Here is a 25,730-nt window from a genome sequence, read left to right on the forward strand (position 1 = left end):
TTCATGTGTTTGGAATGTACTTATGTTTCTAAACTTACCTTTGACATTCCGGCAATTAAGTCTCCCAGGGATGTTAATTGCAATTGGTATGAATTGTCCAGACCAAAAACCCGTGAAATCATATATGCCCCATAGAGAAGCCATATTCAGCAATTGACAAGTAGATGATTGCCCACACGGAAGGCCTGTTTGCAGGGTATTACACGCCCACGCTCGCGCGTGTGCGCGCGCACACACACACACGCACACAGCCAAGAATTTAAAAATGTCTCCATACTGGGTTCCTAGTACTTATTATTACTTAAAGTTGTGACTTGTATTTTGCCTTTTAAATTGAATTGTTTTTGTTTTACCGAAGTATCAAAGCATTTCTTTTAGTTGCAACGTACACATTTAATGTGCTTCCCGTTACCTTCGCAGACAAAGCTGTCACTGTTCTGATTGTTTGCCTTCTATTATTGCCATTCCCTTGCTTTATCAAAACTCAGCCTTCCTCGCTTGAGAAAGGATAAGTAAGAGCCCCTAGGGGACACAGGTAGAATGGGAAGACACAGAATGTAGTGGCAGTTTTGTGGGAGATAAGACTGAGGGCCATCGCTGGGCAAAAATCTCAAAATGAACCCATGTTGTCGATCACCATAGAGAAGCCAGTGGAGTTAGGGGCAAAAAAAAGGGGGATGATAGTGCCCAGGACCAGACCAGCCGTCGCAGGAGCACTGTATGGTTCTGGGTCATCAGTGGGCATCTGGAAGCACGAGAGGGACAAGCATGAAAATTCAGCAACCGCAGTGAGCAGTCTGTGGTGCATCTTTCTTTAAGTAGAAGCTCAGCCCTTTATTGTTATTTCCAGTGTTTCAAGTTGCATTAAGAGAGAATATGTACAGGGTTTATTTATGAGTTTTCAGCCATTTTTTAAAGTAATACTCCATGGTACGCCTCTTTCTTGCTTGATGGAACAAACGTGTGCTTGCGAACTTAGCTTGTCTGTCATTTCTCTCGGACCTCAGTGACAAAGCTGGGAAGACATGCATTTCAAAAAAAAAATTCTCCAGTAAACTCATGTGGAAACTTGCCAAGAAAAAGAGAGAAGAAAACAGGTACCTGCAAAAATCCAGAGGTAGTAAACTAGAGAAGGATTTAGAGTAATTGGAAATCACTTCAGAGGACAGACGGTTAATTCAAGGGCCAAGACCTTCCCCGCCATGACACCTCCTCAGGGAGGCCTCCCTTGCTAGTTTGCCCAGAATATCCTTCCTTCAGGTAATCCTCCCGCTCCTAAACTGCTCTATTCTTCGTAGCTCTTACCCATGCCTGAGTTTACATCCCATCGTTGCTATTCATTATCTCGCTCCCCATAAGAATTCACGTTCCATGGGATAAAGCCTTCGTCCATTTTGAGCATGCTTGGGCCTCCAGCATCTGAGAACAGCCCTTGGCATGTATTTGTAATTTTCAGAATGAATGAGTGAATAAACAAGCATCAACTGTCCCTAATGGAGGTGTTTCCCATCTCTGAGTGGCCGGCTCTCCATCACTGGAGGCATTCTATCAGGAATCGTGCGCTGATCTAGGCAGGGCACTGCACAAACAGGTGCCCAGGGACCGTTAGATAGAACACCTGCAGTTGCTTTCATTTCCAGCATTTGAAGATTTCTTGTCTCTTGGTAGAATACGCCCGTCATTCCGTGATTCTTACAGATGTGTGGCTCTTTCCCCCAGACCCTGCTGTCGTTCCTTTTCACTTCCCCTTCTGCTCCCTGCTCTGTTTTCTTGGGTATCCCTTGGTCTTTCCCACATTCATCGCGTCTTTCATTCAAATGCTGTGTTTACACAATGTGTTTTTTGTTAGCACCCTTTAAATAGGTTCTGTGCTCACGACACGAGACAGTGAAGCACATACATTTTGTAACATGTAAAATATTTTTTGGTTTCAAAAGTTTTTCACTAATTTAATGGCAGCCTGACTGAGTAGGGAGCATGCCACTTCATTCAATTGCTCAACGGATGTTTACTGAGCACGTCTCCCATGGGAGACATTCTGCTAGACGCGGGGGAAACTACACCAAGGAGAAGAGACCCAGCCCAGGGAGACAGAAAAATTAAGGCCTTTTGTTTCTCCCTCTTCTCCTTCTGATATGAACTTAGGATCGGGAAACATTGACCATGCCTTGAAGGTCTGGTGGCATTCATGCAGGTTGGGAAGAATGAGGGAAGACCATTTATAAATTAGACAGTCTTTGTCTTAGAGTAGTGAGGTTTTTGTGTTTCCCATAGACCAGTTGAGAAACTTGCCCCAGAGCCTCTGTGGGTAAAACTGAACTTTTTAGAACTTGTTCATTCCTGGGCATGACCGAGAAAAAGAAAGGGCATCAATAACGTCTTCCGTAACCTCTGATGCAAAAATTACGAGGTGTTTAATAAAGCTATTCAAAGAGATTTCTAGGTAAAGGAGAAACTTTCACTCTATCGACCCGGCTGCATATTTGGATCACGATAATCTAACTACTTTCACATTTAAGTTTTGACTTTGTCTTTTATCGAGAGGTTTTATGAAGCCCAGCGGTTTGCAGACTGTTTACACGTTCGTTGTACAAACGTTGTCAGGGCTGTTGTGTGGTGTCGCCCACGCACGGTCTCTTGGGAGAAATGTCCTCTGGAGCTGCTGGCCAAGAAGAACGCTTTGTATTTGGGAAATTGGCATAACTCCTTTCTGATACAAGCGCTCTGTAGAAATACTGCATTTTTTTTTCTTTTTGCCTGTGATACCAGAGACTTCTCAGGGACTTTATGGTCAATAAAAGTTACATTTTTTAGCCTTTAGGTTTAGTTTATTTGGGTCCTCTTCCTTTTCATGATAGGATTATTCTCTGTATGTTTTATAAACATAAACCATATGGCCCTTTTTTTCCCCCAAAGGACCTAAAATTTTTTTCTCTTAACTGCCTGAATAGATTTTGAAGTAATCCATGTCCCTAATCACGGTCAACAAATTATCGCCTGTGGGCCAAATCTGACCGGTTTTTGTTTGTTTAAAAATAAAGTTTTATTGGAACACGAAACACTCCTTCCTTTACATACTGTCAACAGCAGACCATAAGTCCTATGAAGCCTGAAATATTTGCTAAAGAAGGAGAGTAGCTGTATAACCCACCAATTATGTGTATTGTGGCTATGACGAAGGATTAGAAAAATACAATTTTTGTGTGTCAAAACAGTTTTATCTAAATCGCAAATGGGATTCCTGCTTTTAAAAGCACATATATGTACATTTGTACATGCACACCCACACCCACATACAAAACTAGTAACGTTTCCCATTTTAGTCATGATTGCTTTCTAAAGAAATTTAATTCATCCTTCTGGCCATCATGTCATTGCCCTGTGATTTCCTCCTGATCATGTCCTGTCTTGATCTCTTCGCTTCTAGAGGCAGATCGATGTAAACTGTACTGCAAGGCAGAGAACTTCGAATTTTTTTTTGCGATGTCTGGCAAGGTGAAAGACGGAACTCCTTGCTCCCCAAACAAACAGGATGTTTGTATCGATGGGATTTGTGAAGTAAGAGGACCTTTGTTTTCTGGGCTGTGTCATCACGCTTGTGTTTCCTCCTACCAAACGTGTACCGTGAGAAGTGGCACAAGAGATTCTGTGTCTGGAGAAAAGGCAGCTTAGGGGAAAAGTCCAGTGTTTGCAAACTGGATGCGTAGACTGTCTCTAACGTTCCCACTGTCGCTCTGCAGGACCTTATGACATTCTTAGCTCCTCTTCCCCCATCTCCGCAAGTATGCAATGGAGAGGATGATGTATTTATTACTCCACGCAGTAGTTGCAAAAATTAAATAAGAATGTGAAGGAGAGCAGTGAACTTCCACTGCATGTTTGCTAAGTGTGTTCACTGTGTGGGCAGAGCCTCACAGACGTGTTTTGACATAGGACTACTATTTCCTGCCAATTGGTCTTCCTTTTAATTCCATTGTGTGTGTGGTGAGGGTGGAGGGATTATGTGGGGGGCTCAGCATTTTATGTTTCAGCAGGAGAGCTGGCCCAAATCAGCTCACCTGCCACTAGTAGCAGCAGTGACTTGGGGTTCCAGTTTTCCCGATGAGGAGTCCCAGCAAACTTTCGATGCGTTCTGTAACTGCCCTAGTCCTGCATCTGGTAAAGGCAGAGGAGTGGTTTGAACCCCCAGACTTGAGGCTCTGCTTTTAACCCTAAAGCTGTACTATCTTTCTAATGTTCTGAAGGTAGATCCCCCTTATCTCTTGGTTATTCGTAGCCATTGGCTTTTCTGATTTTTCTCACTTTGTTGTTGTTGTTATTTTATTTTATTTTCTTTTTTGGTCACAGCCAGTGGGATGCGATCATGAACTTGGCTCTAAAGCAGTTTTGGATGCGTGTGGTGTTTGCAAAGGGGATAATTCGACTTGCAAGTTTTACAAAGGCCTGTACCTCAATCAGCATAAAGCCAACGGTAAGAGATGCCTGTGGTTTCATCACTGTGGCTTTGCCACTGAGCAAGTTCCGGTCACGCTGGCCATGACTGAGCTGTTTCCCAGCTCCCCTGACACACACAGGACAATAACTTTGATACCTCCCAAGAACAAGGAGGATGGGTTCTCAGTGTGAGGAGTTCCATCAACATGCACAACTCTGAGATGTGTCGATCAAATGCCCTTTACTTTGCTGTGTGTCTAATGTCCCACAGGCCTTTGGTAAACACAGAACAGATTTTGAAACTTACGGTTCAAGATGTGAATTGTGATCCCCACTCACGACATCAGATTACTATTTGAAGCAATGATCTAAACGAATCTTGAGTCAAATGAAACCTGGAGCCCTGTTGCCCAAGTATCGCTACTGAGGTCATGGCGCTAAGTTTCTTCTGAGTAGATTAAAGATAAAAAGGGTTCTTGAGTTTCGTGGCCTTGGTTGTTCTGGAAGGAAGAAGTGTGTACCTCTTGTCCACACACACATGCTTGGGAAAGGAGCACGCACTTTCTTTCTGGTGTTCCTTCCTCCTGAAAAATGAAAAAAATTATCTGTACTCCACAGAGTAGGAATGAATGTCCGTTCATGATTCAACAACTCTGCTCTGTGAAAGTGGACGTCACTGTGTCTCTGCACATTTTCAGCCCCATTTATGCAGTGTGCATCATGGAAAACAGCACTGTTCTGTTCTTCCCGTTTAGCATATTATCCAGTCGTCACCATCCCAGCGGGGGCCCGAAGCATTGAGGTCCAGGAGCTGCAGCTCTCTTCCAGTCACCTTGCAGTCAGAAGCCTGGGCCAGAAGTACTACCTCACGGGGGGCTGGAACATCGACTGGCCCGGAGAGTTCCCCTTTGCTGGGACCGTGTTTGAATACCAGCGGACCTTCAACCACCCAGAACGCCTGTATGCGCCAGGACCCACCAACGAGACGCTGGTCTTTGAAGTAAGTCCCTTCTGTTTGTTTAGCGCTCTGCGCCTCCTGCTACGTTTACAGTGATGGCCCCACTTCGAGCTAGCTTGGAGATCGCCTCTCCCTTTAGCTCAGATTTGTTTCCTAATAAGCTAAGTTGCAAAGTGCAAAGAGGAAGAGACAGGATCCCCATTCTGGGGAAGACGGCAGGGGGCCAGTGGATCTCAGAGAATGCACAGATATTCAGACCTACATGCCCACCACTCAGCCTTGCCCTTGACTGCTGTGAATGCTAAGGAATGCAGTAGGAATGCTTTTAGGTAATTCCATATTGTCCACATCTGCCATTCGGATAGCCCATTGGAGTTACTCGGCATACCAGTCGCCTGGCCTGGGACCAGTAGAATGATAGAGTAGAAAGAACACTTGCTTGAATGCCAAGAAAGTTGTTTTTTTTTTTTTTTAAGATTTTATTCATTTATTTGACAGAGAGATCACAAGCAGGCAGAGAGGCAGGCAGCGAGAGAGGAGGAAGCAGGCTCCCTGCTGAGCAGAGAGCCCGATGCGGGGCTCGATCCCAGGACCCTGAGATCATGACCTGAGCCGAAGGCAGCGGCTTAACCCACTGAGCCACCCAGGCGCCCCTGTTTTGTTTTTTTTTTAAGATTGTATTTATTTATTTGACAGACAGAGATCACAACTAGGTAGAGAGGCAGGCAGAGAGAGAGGAGGAAGCAGGCTCCCTATGGAGCAGAGAGCCCGATGTGGGGCTCGATCCTAGGACCCTGATATCATGACCTGAGCCGAAGGCAGAGGCTTTAACCCACTGAGCCACCCAGGTGCCCCTGCCAAGAAAGTTTTAATCAGAGCAAATCACCTTCCTTGTGTGGGTTGGGTTGTTGTTTCCTTCGAGATAGGAGAAGAAAAATGAGTGGGTCCTGGTCTGCCAGTTGTCTGCTGGTTACTCTGCAGGACAAGCATCTCACGTTCATTTTCCTCATCTGCGTCGGTGTCTCTGAGGTTGCGTCTTCTGTGCGCAAAGTGGGGCCGATCGCTGCTCCCAGAGGCAGTTCCGTTTGCCTCAGGTGGTGTGGGAGCCGCGCTCGCGAGGGCCGAGGTTACCAGACACTCCAGATCATCTTCCTGTGTTTCAGTTTCTCACCTAGAAATTGGGAGAGAAAACTTGCCTCGTCAACTCGCTAGAAAAATAAGCAGTGAAGTGGGAGACCGGTGAAGAGGCTTGCCTAACACACAGCTAGGGAAAAAGCAGAACTGAGCTGGAGTCCGAGTGTTTTCCATCTGCGAGTATTTATTTATTTAATTTTTTAGATAGAGCGTGTATGAAGGCGGGGGAAGGGCAAAGGGAGAGGGAGAGAGTCTCAAGCAGACTCCATGTCCCGAGATCAGGACCTGAGCTGAAATCAGGAGTCAGACATTTCCCCGACCAAGCCACCCCAGCACCCCTCCCTCCATCTATAAGTATGATGTCTACACTCCAGTCATGCCACTCTCTTCTCAAATAAAGGAAACTTCGGCTTAATTTAACTAGTAGTATTTAATGCACTGCCTTTAAACATTTACTAAGAAAGACAAGTAGAAGACCATTGAGGAAAAAAACATGTCACTTTGGATTCTAAGTCAGATGTTGTATACCGAGTATGGTTAAGAGGACCAATCTTTTTTTTTTTTTTAAAGATTTTATTTATTTACTTGACAGAGTGAGCAAACACAAGTAGGCAGAGTGGCAGGCAGAGGGAGAAACAGGCTCCCCGCTGAGTAGGGAGCCCAAGGCAGGGCTTCATCCCAGGACCCTGGAGTTATGACCTGAGCCAAAGGCAGACACTTAACTGACTGAGCCACCCAGGAGCCCCAAGAGGACAGATTCTTAACTAACTATGTAACTTGAACAAGTTATCGGGTTAGGATTTTTAACATCCTTGTCCCTTCATGTCCATATTTGTAAAATGGGTGGACAATACTAGCTAAGTGTTAGGGTTATTCTAAGGATACTTGAAGACAAGTTCAGTGCTTATGAAGTACTTGTCACATAATGGTATAACCACTCTCATCACTTTGCATTGTGAACTTCTCACATATGTATTTTTTTGAAGTCTAGATCTCAAGGGGGTGCCTGGGTGGCTTAGTTGGTTAAGCATCTGACTCTTGATCTCAGCTCAGGTTTTGATCTCAGAGTCATGAGTTCAAGCCCTGCACTGGGCTCCATGCTGGGTGTAGAGTCTGCTTAAAATAAATAAATACATAAACAAACTGGTAAAAATCGAAACCTCGGACCATGGCTAGCAAACTCATGACTACCAGCCACATCCAGCTCCCACATCTTGTGAAATACTGAAACAAAATGGATAGATGCTTTAATATCAGGTGATTTCTTACAAAAATTGAGATTTGGACATCTCCTAACAACAGGGAACTTCTGGTCCCAGTAGCTACTTGAGTTTGCAACCTTGGTTCTAGATGGTGACCATGACTTAATTCATTTAAATTCCTATTATTTTGTCACTTGAGATATTAGGTCCTGTCACCTCTGTGTGGTGGGACATCCCTCAGAGACCTCCCACCATTTACTTGAAGAGAAGCTGCATACAGTTAGAAAAAAGTCTCCCAATCCTCTCAACTCTTCCATTTCAGAGATGAGAGCAGGAACTCCAAATCAAACTGGACTAAAGGGGTCCTAGGACAGCTCAGTAGGTTAAGAGTCTGCCTTTGCCTCAGGTCATGATCTGTGGTCCTCCTTGGGTTTCTACTTCCTGCTCAGCAGGGAGTCCGCTTCTTCCTCTCTCTCTGCCTCCCCCCCACCCGCTGCTCATGCTCTGTTTCTCTATCTCTCTTTCTCTCTCTCTCTCTCAAATAAATTAATAAAATCTTAAATAAAAAAAAAAAAACCTGGACTAAGGGTGGTTGGAAGCTCAGCAGTGGGTTGAACCACTGGAATTAAACTTTCATTAAACCTAACGCACAGAAATGGAATTCTGATTCAAGATTTCTGGATATTTTTTCAAAACTTTTTTTTTCTAATGTTCTTTTTCTTTTCTATGAAGTATTTGAGCGGGAAACGTCTCTTCCTTCTCTGCAGGAAGGTTGTATTTTCTTTCGAGAGGTGTATTTAGCTTGCAAGGTATTCGTTTTAGAGCAACAACGCTTCTTTAGTTTTGCCAAGAGGCCTTTGATCCATCTATGAGCAAATGTACACAAACCAAGGTCTGTGGCTGCAAAAGGACCTAAAGTCAGGAAGTGGGGTGAGATGCCCCTCACGGCACCTGCCATAGCGATCAGAACAAAGTGCAAATCACTCCCGGGGAGAAAGACATGTTTTACTATTTTGTGACAAGCAACCATTTTTGGTCATTGTTTCTCTCTCCAGTCTTGTTCATAAACACAACATTTCTCAAGTAGGTTTTCACAATTCTGCCTGTAATTTAAGGTTTGCCATTAAACATATATTATCTGCAGGAAAACCACAACAAAGAAAAAGACAAGAAATAAAGGAACAAGCAAAGCAGAATAACAGAGTTCCCTCTTGCTTTCATCTTTGGGACCTGAAATAATATCCCCTGGCATTGTCTGCAGTGATGAAATTAACCAGATAATTGACACATTGTCACTGAACATTGTACCAGCCTGGGGCTAAGAATTTTTGTTTATGCTTTGCTTAATTTAAACAACTGCTTATCTCATTCATCCATATTATGTTGCCCTGACCCACAGTCTTTGGCATGTTTATCAGGTCTTTAATTTTTCCTGATGGAGCTATTTTTGAGAAAGGGAAGGAGGACCTCAATTGGTGATGGAGTTCTCCAAAATTGGCCAGGTCCGTCACCTGTCTCCTTGCAAAGACAGACACCTCCTTGAAAATAGGTCAAAATAGGGGCACCTGGGTGGCTCAGTGGGTTAAAGCCTCTGCCTTCAGGCTCAGGTCATGATCTCCGGGTCCTGGGATCAAGCCCCTCATCGGGCTCTCTGTTCAGCGGGGAGCCTGCTTCCTCCTCTCTCTGCCAGCCTCTCTGCCTACTTGTGATCTCTGTCTGTCAAATAAATAAATAAAATCTTTTTAAAAAAATAGGTCAAAATATAAGGAGAAATACTGGATAACTATAAAATTATAAAAATGTAAAGTCTTTCCTAGGTCCAACCATATATGTATTGTTTTAAATAATTCTTTACTATTACAGGGATAGAATAAGAACTATAATATCTATTAATACAAGGCCGTAGTTTTGCCACAAAGGATTAAGGTCACATTTGCTAGCTATTGTTATACAGAATCTTGTTTTATGGACTCATTCTACTTACAGACGGAAAGAAAGCTTAAATTAATATCTTAGGAATGTGACCTGTCTGAAAATAATCTAGAGGGAAACTTGTATGATTAATTGGACATGCCTTGCTTGTATTTTTAAAGGAGTTATGGTTTCATTCAAAAGTTGCAACTATGTTAGCGGAAAAAGAGAAAATCAAATCTAGTAACCTAGTATTATGTCTATTTTATCTTTTAAAAGAATTTAGGTTAATGACTTTAATATTTAAATTATACTTTATTGCACTCAGGGGGACATCATCAAATTTCTGGTCAGTTTTTATCACATATTCATACCTTTCCAAACTCAGTAGAACACAGTGATTTTTTAAACTTAAAATCACAATAAGCAATAACTTACATTTTCCAAAATGAAACTATATATCTGTATCCAAGTAATCCATGACTATATTCTTTAAAGGAAGTTAAATAAAGTTCACGTGCCTTTCCGTACAGCTATGGATTGAACCAAAATGAATACTTTGGGAGCCAAAAATATGTTCACTCCAATATAAAAATGTTGAATGTGTTTTAACAGCCCTGTGGGATGTTGGAATCAAAGTGTGGGAACCTACCAAAATGAAAATGCTATTCCATCCACAGAAAGTATAAGTCTATGAAAAAAAGCACTTTCTCTCTTGGCCTCTTAAAATTACTGAATGTTCACTAGGTTCTTACTATAGTATAAAATTTAGCAGAAGGGTATGTTTGTCAAAATACGTGGGGATGGCACTGGGGGGGAGGGGTGGATAATGTTTCTCTCCTTCATATGTCTCAATCAGATCTTCCCAGTATCTTAGCTAGCTCCCATCTTCAACCACCCCGGTGTGTGTTGAGCTAGATACCTACCTTCAGAACAGTTTTCCTTTTTTTTGCTTCCATGTCTGATAAAAGGAAAATTAAGCCAACATTCATTGGGTGCCCATTATATGCCCAGTCCTGTCTGAGGCACTGAAGATGCACAAATGGTTATGACATAAATTAGGTTGCCAAAGCATTGTGGTCTATAACGAGTGAGTGTTGATGTGGATCCCATTTCGTGTTGGAAGCAACATGGGTTAGAACAGGGATATATATAAACCGTGGGTTCTGCTATTCCCCTATGTTGCTGTGCATGAGTCAGTTAAACTCCCTGGGTCCCAGTCTTATTTGAGAAATGAGGCTAGGCTCATGTCTTCCCCTACATCCTAGGGCAGTGTCGTGAAAGGTTTTTATAGCACCTCAAGCCCCATAAGAGCAGAAAGAAGACTTGCTCCTCTTTGTGGCCTCCCAAACTGGCACGATATCTGGGACATTGTAGATAACCCCTCTCCCCTGCAAAATGTTTACTGAATAAATGGCATCCAGTGATAAAATGTATTCATTCATTGAAAGAATAGAATCTTCTTTGCAACTTGAGAAGTCATACATGCAGGTGAGGAAGAAAACACGTGACTGGATGGTGGCTGCGTTTGGGAAGGGGGGAGCAGAGCATAATGAATGAACTTGTTGAAGAGTTACATTGTACACTTGAAACAAATATAACATCATGTGCCAGCTATACTCAAATAATAATAATATCAATAAAGCAAACCAAAGGAGAACTTCTGACCAAAGTCAGGAGGGATAGGCCGAGAGGCCAGCCTTCTCCTTCACCTGCTTCCAGCCCCTGCTGTCCCAAACCACGGTCGCAATCCGAAGTTCTCTAAAGAGATCTGAACTTCTGCAGTTTGCATTTTAAAAACCACTGGATTTCATCATCTCTTAAGACTAGTCTTAAAACTGTACAGTTTCAAGTTAAGTAAAGTGAATAGCACTTAAAGGATTGAAATTTGATCTCCTAAATTATATTTGAGGAATCAGTAGGCTTCCTAAAATGCTGGCCTTTCCCAGAGTGGATGATGTGCATGTAAGAAGTTGCTGACTGGTTAGTTTACAGCAGATTTAGCTTAATGTGGGACAGTAGCAACTTGCCCTCCCTGGGTGGTGGATTTACCAGATCTTTTCACATTTTTTTTTTTTTTTTTTTTTTTTTTTTTTTTTTGGTGGGCATAGCCTAGTGCAAGGCAAGGGTAATGCAATCCTGGGAATAATTGACTGCTGTCAGTTAACCTCAAGAAATAAGCACATGGCCCAAGACCAGAGAGAAGTGTCTTCTGTGTCTGGTTCTTTTTACATGTCGAAACCTTCTAGAATGTCTTCATAGGGGAGCTCAGTTTAAACTAAATGGAAAACAGACCTTCAGTTCTATCACTGAGTCACCCAATTTAAAATGCAGTCTCTGTTACATTCATTCTCCCTGGAACCTTGACTCCACATGTTTCAACGTTTGCAACAGGTGGATGTCAGTTTAAACAGAGCTGGCCCCACTGATTTCCTCGGTGGCCAAGGGAAACTCCTAAGGGTAATTAAGGATTTATATGATTGTCTTAGGCCTTACATTTTTAAGGCATTATTTAAGTCAATCAATCAAGTTTTTCTTTTGAAGTACATTTACATATATACATGTAAATGTCTGGAAGAAAAGAAGCTAATTTTCAGGACCGTGTATTAAATTTATGCATTGCCCAGGAAAAAGTACTCATACACACACACACCAGCAAAAAAAAATCAGTATTGATTTGGCAATCATATGCTTTCTGAGATCACTACAGAGACAGATATTATAAGCTAGATAATTTCCACATATTTCTTCTATTCAACTATTCCCCACAACATAAGTCTGGCATAAAATCTGAAGACTTTCTTATTGAACTAGTGCTCTCATTAGTCTTCCGAAGGATTGAAAAGTCAGCTTGTGTGCTATGTCTTTTGGACATTATGTATGGACTGCACCAACTTGGGTTTATTTTATTGGCTTTGGGAACACAAGGAAAGCTAAACGTATTACTTCTTTACCCCCATGTAGCTAGTTTGGGTGTGTGAGTATGTGTGTGTGTTGTGTAAGGAATTTTTTTTTTAATTTATTTGACAGAGAGAGAGACAGTGAGAGAGGGAACACAAGCAGGAGGGGAGTGGGAGAGGGAGAAGCAGGCTTCCCACTGAGCAGGGATCCTGATGTGGGGCTCAATCCCAGGACCCTTGGATCATGACCAGAGCCGAGGGCAGATGCTTAATGACTGAGCCACCCAGGCACCCCAGGAATTACATTTTGAGCAATTTCACAGAAATGTGAAAACGGAACATCAGAGTTGAAATTCACACATGCTTTTGTTGAAAAATAGTCACTTAGGGGCGCCTGGATGGCTCAGTGGGTTAAAGCCTCTGCTTCAGCTCAGGTCATGATCCCAGTGTCCTGAGATGGAGCCCCGCATCGAGTTCTCTGCTCAGCGGGGAGCCTGCTTCCCCCTCTCTGCCTGCCTCTCTGCCTACTTGTGATCTCTCTCTCTCTGTCAAATAAATAAATAAAATCTAAAAAAAAAAAAAAAAGAAAGAAAAAAAAATAGTCACTTAATCTGAGGTACACAGGTGTCAGGCTTTTTGAGGATAGATGGAAACTTAATATTTTTTCCAAGTTGAGGTTGAGATAGGAGTCATGTAAGGTCATAGACTCTGTACTTTGTCCAAGCACTGAGCAAAAGGCCCGTTTAACATAAGTTATAAAAGACCTTGGTCATAAGAATTAAAAACACAAAAAATTGGGGCGCCTGGGTGGCTCAGTCCGTTAGGTGTCCGACTCTTGATTTCAGCTCAGGTCATGATCTCAGGGTCTTGGCATCGAGCCCTGAACTGGGCTCTGAGGTCAGTGTGGAGCCCGCCCGAGATTCTCTCCGACCTTCCTCTGCTCCCCACCAGCTCACACACACTTGTACACTCTCTCTCTTTCCCCCCAAACAAACAAATGAATCTTTTAAAAAACACACAATTTTTTCATGATAAGGTGTCCCCTTAGAGATGACACATTTTTTAGAAGTGACTGAAATTTAGCTTTTTTGCCAGTTGATGCATCCTCTCTCCTCTCCTTCTTCCTTCTTTCCCTTCTGGCTCTTTCTTCGACTTCCTGTCTCCCTCATTTTCTTTCTCCCTCTCTCTCTCGAATACACACACAACAACCCAGTCATACTCGGCATCACACCTCCCCGCCATGGGAGGGAAGGGGAGGAAACTCATCGTGAGTGTGTCATTGTATAGTCGCCTCATCTCTGCGCGACGAACAGGACTCAGGATGACGTGATCACACAGGTTGCTCTTTGGAGACTGAAATAGGATCCCCTGTGTTTTGACGGCGTTCATTCCTTTTTGAAAATTCTTAAACATAGAAGCCCTCTTGCATGTTGAGGACTTGCTTCCTCCATGGGAAGCAGCACAAGGGATGTTGAACTTGTGGGAAGGCCGTTGCATTTAAGAGCGTGACAGGGGAGAGTCCTGCCGCTGACAGCGACCGCTGCCTTAAGTGAGGCCAGCGAGGGAGAAATCCGTGAGCCACAGGCCAGTTTCAAGGCAGAAAAAGACATCTCAGGAAAATTAATAGAATACACAACTTCTTCCACGCTGTGGCTGACAGGGATGGCAGGGCAGCGGGGAGCAGGTGGACAGGCGCCGTGATCGGTGAGGCGGCCCGGGGTGTGACATTGTCATTGGGCTCCTGCCTTGTGCCCCTGCTGTCTGAATTCTCCACCACCACCACCCTCTGCCCCGGGGCAAGCGGCGGGTGTGAGTAAAGATGGGCCTCAATATAAAAACAGCATAAGGGAGAGGAGAGGAGCCAAGAAGCATGGACTTGAGGGAAGACACAAAACCCAAAAGAGGCAAAGACCTAATGGAGAATTAATTCGGAACAGATGAGAGAAACCTCAGGCTCCCGAGGACGATTCTGAAGGGCTGTCCTGATGCCACCTCATTTGTCTAGAGGCTACCATCAGCTGTTTGAAGCATGGGCCCCCCGTTAATTCCTGGCAAATACTTGTGTGACGGGTCGGAGGACACTTTATTTCTCTTCATTCAACTCCGAGGAATGCATGCGGGTGGAATTAGACCTGTTGTTGAGGCTCGGGGTTGAAACTGCCTCATAGATGCATTTCCCAGTCGCTGGTAGAGCCTTTGTGCTACTGCCGTAGCCCAAGCCGAACCCCTACCCTAACCCGCCACCATAGCCCGGCTGATCCCTAGTGGTGTCCTTTCAGCCTGGAGCAAAACAAGGCAGAGACAACAGGCAGTGCTGTGACATCACAGGGGCTTCCAGAAATCACAGCCCCTTACAAAACCAGGACTCCACACCACAGAGCTATCCCTTCCCCAAGCGTTGCTCAACATGTAAGGTCCCGTGCGAGTCACAGTTCATCCGGAAGGGCCAGCCTACAAAGCCTATCCTAGTTCCACTGTCACAACTGCGGGTTCATAAAACATCCAAATAAACCCAGGGGAAGATGGATTGAGGAGATTAAGTCACATGTGCTTAAACCACACCGGAGCACGGTCAAGAAATCCAAGTTCCAGGTTTGAACCCAAAGCGTGATGCAAATGTTCTAGCATGCTGTTGAAGCCCAGGGACAGACTGCTTCCCAGGGCTCCCACAGTTTTTAGAATTTTGAAGTGTGGTCCTAGACACTGTGTTTCAGAGTTGGAGAAAGAATGTGGTAAGAGATAAGGCGTCAAGTTTTGGAGTCAGACCTTATCAGAGACTTGAGTTCACGGTTGCACTTCAGTAGCTAGTGGCCCTGAAACGAGACGAGACACGTACAATCCTTTGGCGTGGAAGAACCACACTAAGCATCGCTCTTATTTCAGAGCCATCAAATGCATTATTGAGGACGAGAAACAAGCTTTCTGGCTTGCATTAATTAAAAGGCCAGCCCTTAAAGCCTATCTGCAAGTCTCTGATTTACTTGAGAGAATTAGGACTTTTTTTTTTTTTTTTAAGGCCTTGAATGAAGAGTGTCTGGGTGGCTCAGTGGGTTGAGCCTCAGGCTCTCAATTTCTGCTCAGTCATGAGATCGAGCCCCACCTGGGGCTCCATGTTCAGCGTGGAGTCTGCTTGGGATCCTCTCCCTCTGCCCTCACCACCCCCCGCCCCGCAAACTAATTAATTAAATAAATCTTTAAAAAATAAAGATTAAAAAAATAAAAGGCCTTACATGAAAAAAAATTACAAAACAGATTAAAGGCATTTCTAGTTTTAACATTATAAATGAAAAGAGGGAGCGAAAGAAAGAAAGCCATTTATCCAAGATGACTCGGTGGGTCCTTTGTTTTAACATTGTGTGCCCTAAGCAGACACTGAGCACCCCCCTTCAGTGGACAGTTGGTAGAGTCCAGTCCGGCTGTGGTTTTCCAAGTTAAGAAGCTGTAAATTTTATAACTCTGCACCCTGCGGTCAGAGCTGCTGAATGTTTTGTCTGAAGTCAGGTGGTTCGTGTGTTAGAGGTGGACATTAAACAGTTCTACTGAGGACCTGGAAGTAGTTACGGAGGTGGCTTGCCAGCTGTAAATTAGAGACCCAGTGCCAGTTGGCTGGAAAATTCTCTGGACTAAGTCCAGTTAAGTAGACTGAATCGCTGGCGGTCTCTGTAAATGTGTGCGTTCACCAGCTCGCCCGGCAGGCTGACACGCGGCGTGGGGGGGCTCAGAACAGAACTGTGACCTTGTGCCGCGGGCGGGGGTGGGGTGGCATTCCCGGGACCGGGAGGGCAGCTGTGTTCCGCTAGTGCCAAGAGCAGTTTCTGACTGCTTTCAACAAGGTCACTGAAAATGCTTTAAAATAGATGGGAGTGGCAGGAATGGTCGTGGTCCTCAGGTGGAGTCTCAGCTGTGTGGCTGGTACCCGTCTGGCCCCGGTGGGACAGTCTGTGCTCAAAGGCATGGCCATGGTCACACTGAGGTCCTTAGGGGCAGGCTCTCCTGACCAGAGGCTATGGTCTCCGGATAGGAACGGCTGGTGACATCAGTGTTAGACCACAGGGTCATTAAGAATTTGGACAATCTAAAATCGTGTCTTGAAACAGAGGCAGGTAACCACCGGAAGGTCCGGCAAAGCTGGGCTCGTGGACGTGGGACTGGCAGCGTCCACAGAGCCTCATGCTCGGAAGGACTCTGTGTTCGATTTAGTGCTCTGCTGTCACTAACCTGAAATTTTTAATTTTTTAAAGACTTTATTTATTTATTTATTTATTAGTGAGAGAGCATGAACAGGGAGAGTAGCAGACAGAGAGAAAGAGAAAGAGACTCCCTTCCAGCGCAGGGCTTGATCCCAGGACCCCAGGATCATACCCTGAGCCGAAGGCAGATGCTTAACCAGCTGAGCCACCCAGGTGCCCCAGTATTTTTTTTTTTTTAAACAAGAGGCCTCGTATTTTCACTCTGCATCAGGCCCCACGATTTATGCAGCCGTTCTTTAGGGTAGGATTGATATATATATATATATTTTAACAAAGTTCTGTTCTCAAGAACAGGGTGAAAGCATGACCAACAGAGATTCTATTAGCTGGGCAGATGACCTGTTTCCAGAGGATTAACTATTTACAAGCACCAAACTGTGAGAGACAAGATGATTGGTGTGTATTCTGCTCTTGGTCACTTCGTTCCTCGATACAGCATAAAGAAAAGGGCAGAGAATACCTTAATTATCCCTGAGAAGCAAATAATACGCTATAATTGGCAAATACTCATCTTTTATGTACTTGGCCTTGATGTCTATTTGTTTAAATAATTACTGCCTTTCAGAGGCCTGTATGAGCTGATGTTAGACTCTTAAATCTGCTTTCTGCTGGTTTGTATAAATATTGTTTTTCAGCCTACATGATTGTGCACACGACTCTGCATGTGACTTTACAGCTATATAGACATTACAGTCAAACCTTAAGTCATTTCATTTTTTAAAGTGGAGAATCTTTTATTCATTTATGTACTCACTGCATGCATTAATGTGTTCTGCAAACAAAATATAAATGATATGTCCTATATGCCACATAATCTTGTGAGTATTTATAGTAAGTTGTATAAGTTATTTCTCTTCTTGCTTTGGCTGGCTAAGTAATCTTACTTGATAATATGAAATGGATTAGTTGCCTTCTTGGAATCCAGTCTTCTGTTTGGTGCTGTTCTACAGAAAGCACAAGAATTTTACTCTTCAAATGAACACTTATTCTTCTTGATCTATTCCGAAAACTAGAAAAGGAAGGAAAACTTCCAAATTCATTCTATGAGGCCAGCATTACCTTGTATCAGGACTAGAGGAAGACCCCACTAAAAAAGAGAACTACAGGCCAGTATCTCTGATAGGTAGGCAGAAAAATCTTCAATGAAATACTAGCAAACAGAATCCAACAAAATATTTTAAAAATCAGTCACCATGATCAAGTGGGATTTATTCCCGGGTTGCAAGAATGGTTTGATTTTGGCAAATCAATCAACATGATACTAGTATTAATAAAAGAAAGTATAAAACCATCTGATCATTTCAGTAGACACTGAGAAGGCATTTGACAAAAGTACAACAACCATTCATGGTGAAAACCCTCCACGAAATAGGTTTAGAGGGAACATGACTCAACATACTAACATATATGAAAAACCCACAGCTAATATCATCCTAAGGGAGGAAAAACTGAGAGCTTTTCCTCTATGGTCAGAACAAGACAGGAATGTCTGCTCTCACCACTGGAAGTTCTAGCCACAGCAATAAAACAACAAAAAGAAATAAAAAGCACTCAGATCGCAAGACAGAAGTAAAACTTTTGCTATTTGCAGATGACATGGTACTATGTATAGAAAACCCTAAGACTCCCCTCAAAAAACTGCTAGAACTGATAGGCAAATTCAGTAAAGCCATGGGATACAGAATCAACATACAGAAATCTGTTGCATTCCTATACTCCAGTAATGAAGCAATAGAAAGAGAAATGAAGGAATCCATTCCACTTATAATTGCACCAAAAATAGTAAGAGAGGGACTAAGCCTAACCAAAGAGGTAAAAGATCTGTACCCTGAAAACTGTAAAATGCTGAGGAAAGAAACTGAAAGTGACAGAAAGAAGTAGAAAGACACTCCGTGCTCATGGATTGGAAGAACAAATACTGTCTAAATGTCTATATTACTCGAAGCAACCCACACATTTAATGCAATCCCTATTAAAGTGCCAACAGCATTTTTCACAGAGCTAGAGTAAACAATCCTAAAATATGTATGGAATGTACACATTTGTATGAAAGGACCCTGACTAGCCAAAGCAATCTTGAGAAAAGCAAAGCTGAAAGCATCACTGTCCTGGACTTCCAAGTTCTATTACAAAACTACAGCGAACAAAACAGTGTGGTACTGGCACAGAAATAGACACATAGGTGAATGGAGCGGAGCGGAAAACCCAGAAACGATTCCACAATTATATGGTAAATTCATCTTTGGCAAAGCAAGAAAGAATATTCAAGGGGACAAAGACCGTCTCTTCAACACATGGTGCTGGGAAAACTGGACAGCCACCTGCAAAAGAATGAAACTGGACCACTTTCTTACACCACACCTGAAAATAAATTCAAACTGGATTAAAAACCTCAATGTGAGACCTGAAATCATAAAAATCCTGCAAGAGAACATAGGCAGTAACTTCTTTGATACTGTCCATAGCAACATCTTTCTGGGTATGTCTCCTGAGGCAAGTGAAACAAAAGCAAAAAAAAAAAAAAAAAAAAAAGAAACAACTATTGGAATGACATCAAAATAAAAAATTCTGCACAGTGAAGAAAACTCAATAAAACTAAAGGCAACCTACTGAATGGGAGACGTTTGCAAATGACATATCCAATAAAGGGTTAGTGTCTAAAATATATTTTAAAGAATCCTAGAATTCAACCCCCTAAAACCAAATAATCCAATTAAAAAATGGATAGAATTCATGAACAGACATTTTTCCAAGGAAACATATAGATAGCGAATAGACACATGGAAAGATGCTCCATGTCACTGACCATCAAGAAAAGCCAGATCAAAACTACAATGAGGTATCACCTCACACCAATCAGAATGACTACAACCAACAACACAAGAGACAACATGTGTTGGCGAGGATGCGGAGAAAGGGGAATCTGTATGCACTGTTGGTGGGAATGCAAACTGGTACAGCCACTCTGGAAAACAGTATGGAGGTTTCTCACAAAGTTAAAAGTAGAGTTACCTTATAATCCAGCAATTGCACGATTATTTACACAAAGAATACAAAAATATTAATTCAAAGGATACATGCACCCCGATATTTACAGCAACATTATCTATAAGAGCCAAATTATGGAAACAGCCCAAGTATCTATCAATTGATGAATGGCTATATAAGAGGTATGTACAAAGGATGGACGATTACTCAGCCATAGAAAAGAACGAAATCTTGCCATTTGTAAGGATCTGGATAGAGCTAGAGGGTCTTATGCTAAGTGAAATAAGTCCATCCGAGAAAGACAAATACTGAATGTTTTCACTCATATGTAGAATTTAAGAAACAAAACAAATGAGCGAAGAGAGCAACAGAGAGAAAGAGGGGCAGACTCAGAAACAGATCTTACAGCGATAGTCATGAGAAGAGAGATGAGTGAGCGGGGGTCAAACAGGTGATGGGGTTGAAGGAGGGCACCCGTTGTGATGGGCACCAGGTGTTGTATGGGACTGCTGAATTACTATATTGTATGCCTGAAACTAATATTATACTGTATGTTAACTAGCATTTAAATTAAAAATTTTTTTAATTTAGAAAATTTTGTCCTTCAGAAGATCCTTACATATATTTGTTTGAAGTGTGAGGGAAGGTAGATGGGAAACCCAACATAAAAATTTGCCCCTTTGAGGGGAATAGAAATCCTCAAAGAAAACTTAAATTCTCTTTGTGATTCTGTGGCTTCTTTTTTTTTTTTTTTTTTTTTTTAATAATTTTATTTTTTATAAACATATATATATATATATATTTTTTCCCCCAGGGGTACAGGTCTGTGAATCTCCACGTTTACAAACTTCACAGCACTCACCATAGCACATACCCTACCCAATGTCCATAACCCCCCCCAACCCCCCTCTGCCCAGCAACCCTCAGTTTGTTTTGTGAGATTAAGAGTCACTTATGGTTTGTCTCCCTCCCAATCCCAACTTGTTTCATTTACTCTTCTCCTACCACATTAACCCCCCATGTTGCATCTCCTCTCCCTCATATCAGGGAGATCATATGATAGTTGTCTTTCTCCGATTGACTTATTTCGCTAAGCATGATACCCTCTAGTTCCATCCATGTTGTCGCAAATGGCAAGATTTCATTTCTTTTGATGGCTGCATAGTATTCCATTGTATATATATACCACATCTTCTTTATCCATTCGTCTGTTGATGGACATCTAGGTTCTTTCCATAGTTTGGCTATTGTAGACATTGCTGCTATAAACATTCGGGTGCACGTGCCCCTTCGGATCACTACGTTTGTATCTTTAGGGTAAATACCCAGCAGTGCAATTGCTGGGTCATAGGGTAGTTCTATTTTCAACATTTTGAGGAACCTCCATGCTGTTTTCCAGAGTGGTTGCACCAGCTTGCATTCCCACCAACAGTGTAGGAGGGTTCCCCTTTCTCCGCATCCTCGCCAGCATCTGTCATTTCCGGACTTGTTAATTTTAGCCATTCTGACTGGTGTGAGGTGGTATCTCATTGTGGTTTTGATTTGTATTTCCCTGATGCCGAGTGATATGGAGCACTTTTTCATGTGTCTGTTGGCCATCTGGATGTCTTCTTTGCAGAAATGTCTGTTCATGTCTTCTGCCCATTTCTTGATGGGATTATTTGTTCTTTGGGTGTTGAGTTTGCTAAGTTCTTTATAGATTCTGGACACTAGCCCTTTATCTGATATGTCGTTTGCAAATATCTTCTCCCATTCTGTCAGTTGTCTTTTGGTTTTGTTAACTGTTTCCTTGGCTGTGCAAAAGCTTTTGATCTTGATAAAATCCCAATAGTTCATTTTTGCCCTTGCTTCCCTTGCCTTTGGCGATGTTCCTAGGAAGATGTTGCTGCGGCTGAGGTCGAAGAGGTTGCTGCCTGTGTTCTCCTCAAGGATGTTGATGGATTCCTTTCTCACATTGAGGTCCTTCATCCATTTTGAGTTTATTTTCGTGTGTGGTGTAAGGAAATGATCCAATTTCATTTTTCTGCATGTGGCTGTCCAATTTTCCCAACACCATTTATTGAAGAGGCTGTCTTTTTTCCATTGGACATTCTTTCCTGCTTTGTCGAAGATTAGTTGACCATAGAGTTGAGGGTCTATTTCTGGGCTCTCTATTCTGTTCCATTGATCTATGTGTCTGTTTTTGTGCCAGTACCATGCTGTCTTGATGATGACAGCTTTGTAATAGAGCTTGAAGTCCGGAATTGTGATGCCACCAACTCTGGCTTTCTTTTTCAATATTCCTTTGGCTATTCGCTGTCTTTTCTGGTTCCATATAAATTTTAGGATTATTTGTTCCATTTCTTTGAAAAAAATGGATGGTACTTTGATAGGAATTGCATTAAATGTGTAGATTGCTTTAGGTAGCATAGACATTTTCACAATATTTATTCTTCCAATCCAGGAGCATGGAACATTTTTCCATTTCTTTGTGTCTTCCTCAATTTCTTTCATGAGTACTTTATAGTTTTCTGTGTATAGATTCTTAGTCTCTTTGGTTAGGTTTATTCCTAGGTATCTTATAGTTTTGGGTGCAATTGTAAATGGGATGGACTCCTTAATTTCTCTTTCTTCTGTCTTATTGTTGGTGTAGAGAAATGCGACTGATTTCTGTGCATTGATTTTATATCCTGACACATTACTGAATTCCTGTACAAGTTCTAGCAGTTTTGGAGTGGAGTCTTTTGGGTTTTCCACATATAGTATCATATCATCTGCGAAGAGTGATAGTTTGACTTCTTCTTTGCCGATTTGGATGCCTTTAATTTCTTTTTGTTGTCTGATTGCTGAGGCTAGGACTTCTAGTACTATGTTGAATAGCAGTGGTGATAACGGACATCCCTGCCGTGTTCCTGACCTTAGCGGAAAAGCTTTCAGTTTTTCTCCATTGAGAATGATATTTGCGATGGGTTTTTCATAGATGGCTTTGATAATATTGAGGTATGTGCCCTCTATCCCTACACTTTGAAGAGTTTTGATCAGGAAGGGATGCTGTACTTTGTCAAATGCTTTTTCAGCATCTATGGAGAGTATCATATGGTTCCTGTTTTTTCTTTTATTAATGTGTTGTATCACATTGATTGATTTGCGGATGTTGAACCAACCTTGCAGCCCTGGAATAAATCCCACTTGGTCGTGGTGAATAATCCTTTTAATGTACTGTTGAATCCTATTGGCTAGTATTTTGGTGAGAATTTTTGCATCTGTGTTCATCAAGGATATTGGTCTGTAGTTCTCTTTTTTGATGGGATCCTTGTCTGGTTTGGGGATCAAGGTGAGGCTGGCCTCATAAAATGAGTTTGGAAGTTTTCCTTCCATTTCTATTTTTTGGAACAGTCTCAGGAGAATAGGAATTAGTTCTTCTTTAAATGTTTGGTAGAATTCCCCCGGGAAGCCATCTGGCCCTGGGCTTTTGTTTGTTTGGAGATTTTTGATGACTGTTTCAATCTCCTTACTGGTTATGGGTCTGTTCAGGCTTTCTATTTCTTCCTGGTTCAGTTGTGGTAGTTTATATGTCTCTAGGAATGCATCCATTTCTTCCAGATTGTCAAATTTGTTGGCATAGAGTTGCTCATAATATGTTCTTATAATTGTCTGTATTTCTTTGGTGTTAGTTGTGATCTCTCCTCTATCATTCATGATTTTATTTATTTGGGTCCTTTCTCTTTTCTTTTTGATAAGTCTGGCCAGGGGCTTATCAATCTTATTAATTCTTTCAAAGAACCAGCTCCTAGTTTCGTTGATTTGTTCTATTGTTTTTTTGGTTTCTATTTCATTGATTTCTGCTCTGATCTTTATGATTTCTCTTCTCCTGCTGGGTTTAGGGTTTCTTTCTTGTTCTTTCTCCAGCTCCTTTAGGTGTAGGGTTAGGTTGTGTACCTGAGACCTTTCTTGTTTCTTGAGAAAGGCTTGTACCGCTGTATATTTTCCTCTCAGGACTGCCTTTGTTGTGTCCCACAGATTTTGAACTGTTGTATTTTCATTATCATTGGTTTCCATGAATTTTTTCAATTCTTCTTTAATTTCCTGGTTGACCCATTCATTCTTTAGAAGGATGCTGTTTAGTCGCCATATATTTGGGTTCTTTCCAAATTTCCTCTTGCGATTGAGTTCTAGCTTCAGAGCATTGTGGTCTGAAAATATGCAGGGAATGATCCCAATTTTTTGATAACAGTTAAGACCTGATTTAGAACCAAGGATGTGATCTATTCTGGAGAATGTTCCATGTGCACTAGAGAAGAATGTGTATTCTGTTGCTTTGGGATGAAATGTTCTGAATATATCTGTGATGTCCATCTGGTCCAGTGTGTCATTTAAGGCCTTTATTTCCTTGTTGATCTTTTGCTTGGATGATCTGTCCATTTCAGTGAGGGGAGTGTTAAAGTCCCCTACTATTATTGTATGATTGTCGATGTGTTTCTTTGATTTTGTTATTAATTGGTTTATATAGTTGGCTGCTCCCACGTTAGGGGCATAGATATTTACAATTGTTAGATCTTCTTGTTGGACAGATCCTTTGAGTATGATATAGTGTCCATCTTCATCTCTTATTATAGTCTTTGGTTTAAAATCTAAGTGATCTGATATAAGGATTGCCACTCCTGCTTTCTTCTGATGTCCATTAGCATGGTAAATTCTTTTCCACCCCCTCACTTTAAATCTGAAAGTGTCTTCGGGTTTAAAATGAGTTTCTTGTAGGCAACATATAGATGGGTTTTGTTTTTTTATCCATTCTGATACCCTGTGTCTTTTGATTGGGGCATTTAGCCCATTAACATTCAGGGTAACTATTGAGAGATATGAATTTAGTGCCATTGTATTGCCTGTAAGGTGACTGCTATTGTATATTGTTTCTGTTCCTTTCTGATCTACTACTTTTAGGTTCTCTCTTTGCTTAGAGGACCCCTTTCAATATTTCCTGTAGAGCTGGCTTGGTGTTTGCAAATTCTTTCAGTTTTTGTTTGTCCTGGAAGCTTTTAATCTCTCCTTCTATTTTCAATGATAGCCTAGCTGGATATAGTATTCTTGGCTGCATGTTTTTCTCATTTAGTACTCTGAATATATCATGCCAGCTCTTTCTGGCCTGCCAGGTCTCTGTGGATAAGTCTGCTGCCAATCTAATATTTTTACCATTGTATGTTACAGACTTCTTCTCCCGGGCTGCTTTCAGGATTTTCTCTTTGTCACTAAGACTTGTAAATTTGACTATTAGGTGACGGGGTGTGGACCTATTCTTATTGATTTTGAGGGGGGTTCTCTGAACCTCCTGGATTTTGATGCTTGTTCCCTTTGCCATATTGGGGAAATTCTCTCCAATAATTCTCTCCAATATACCTTCTGCTCCCCTCTCTCTTTCTTCTTCTTCTGGAATCCCAATTATTCTAATGTTGTTTCGTCTTATGGTGTCACTTATCTCTCGAATTCTGCCCTCGTGGTCCAGTAGTTGTTTGTCCCTCTTTTGTTCAGCTTCCTTATTCTCTGTCATTTGGTCTTCTATATCGCTAATTCTTTCTTCTGCCTCATTTATCCTAGCAGTGAGAGCCTCCATTTTTGATTGCACCTCATTAATAGCTTTTTTGATTTCAACTTGATTAGATTTTAGTTCTTTTATTTCTCCAGAAAGGGCTTTTATATCTCCCGAGAGGGTTTCTCTAATATCTTCCATGCCTTTTTCGAGCCCAGCTAGAACCTTGAGAATCGTCATTCTGAACTCTATATCTGACATATTACCAATGTCTGTATTGATTAGGTCCTTAGCCTTTGGTACTGCCTCTTGTTCTTTTTTTTGTGGTGAATTTTTCCGCCTTGTCATTTTGTCCAGATAAGAGTATATGAAGGAGTAAGTAAAATACTAAAAGGGTGGCAACAACCCCAGGAAAATATGCTTTAGCCAAATCAGAAGAGATCCCAAATC

The 25,730-nt window shown here is 42.0% G+C and overlaps 1 protein-coding gene across 1 annotated transcript in view; it reads left to right on the forward strand.

The window, feature by feature from the left end:
* ADAMTS18 (ADAM metallopeptidase with thrombospondin type 1 motif 18) overlaps window positions 1-25,730 on the forward strand; it is a 149,671-nt gene that overhangs the window by 89,695 nt on the left and 34,246 nt on the right. The window contains exons 14-16 of the mRNA XM_032853925.1: window positions 3,428-3,558; window positions 4,348-4,471; window positions 5,190-5,434. Of these exons, the coding sequence (XP_032709816.1) occupies window positions 3,428-3,558; window positions 4,348-4,471; window positions 5,190-5,434 (500 nt within the window). The remainder of the gene's footprint in view (window positions 1-3,427; window positions 3,559-4,347; window positions 4,472-5,189; window positions 5,435-25,730) is intronic.

This window comes from Lontra canadensis, unplaced genomic scaffold (genome assembly GCF_010015895.1).
Source record: "Lontra canadensis isolate GAN:19392208 unplaced genomic scaffold, GSC_riverotter_1.0 scaffold8, whole genome shotgun sequence".
Lineage (NCBI taxonomy): Eukaryota > Metazoa > Chordata > Mammalia > Carnivora > Mustelidae > Lontra > Lontra canadensis.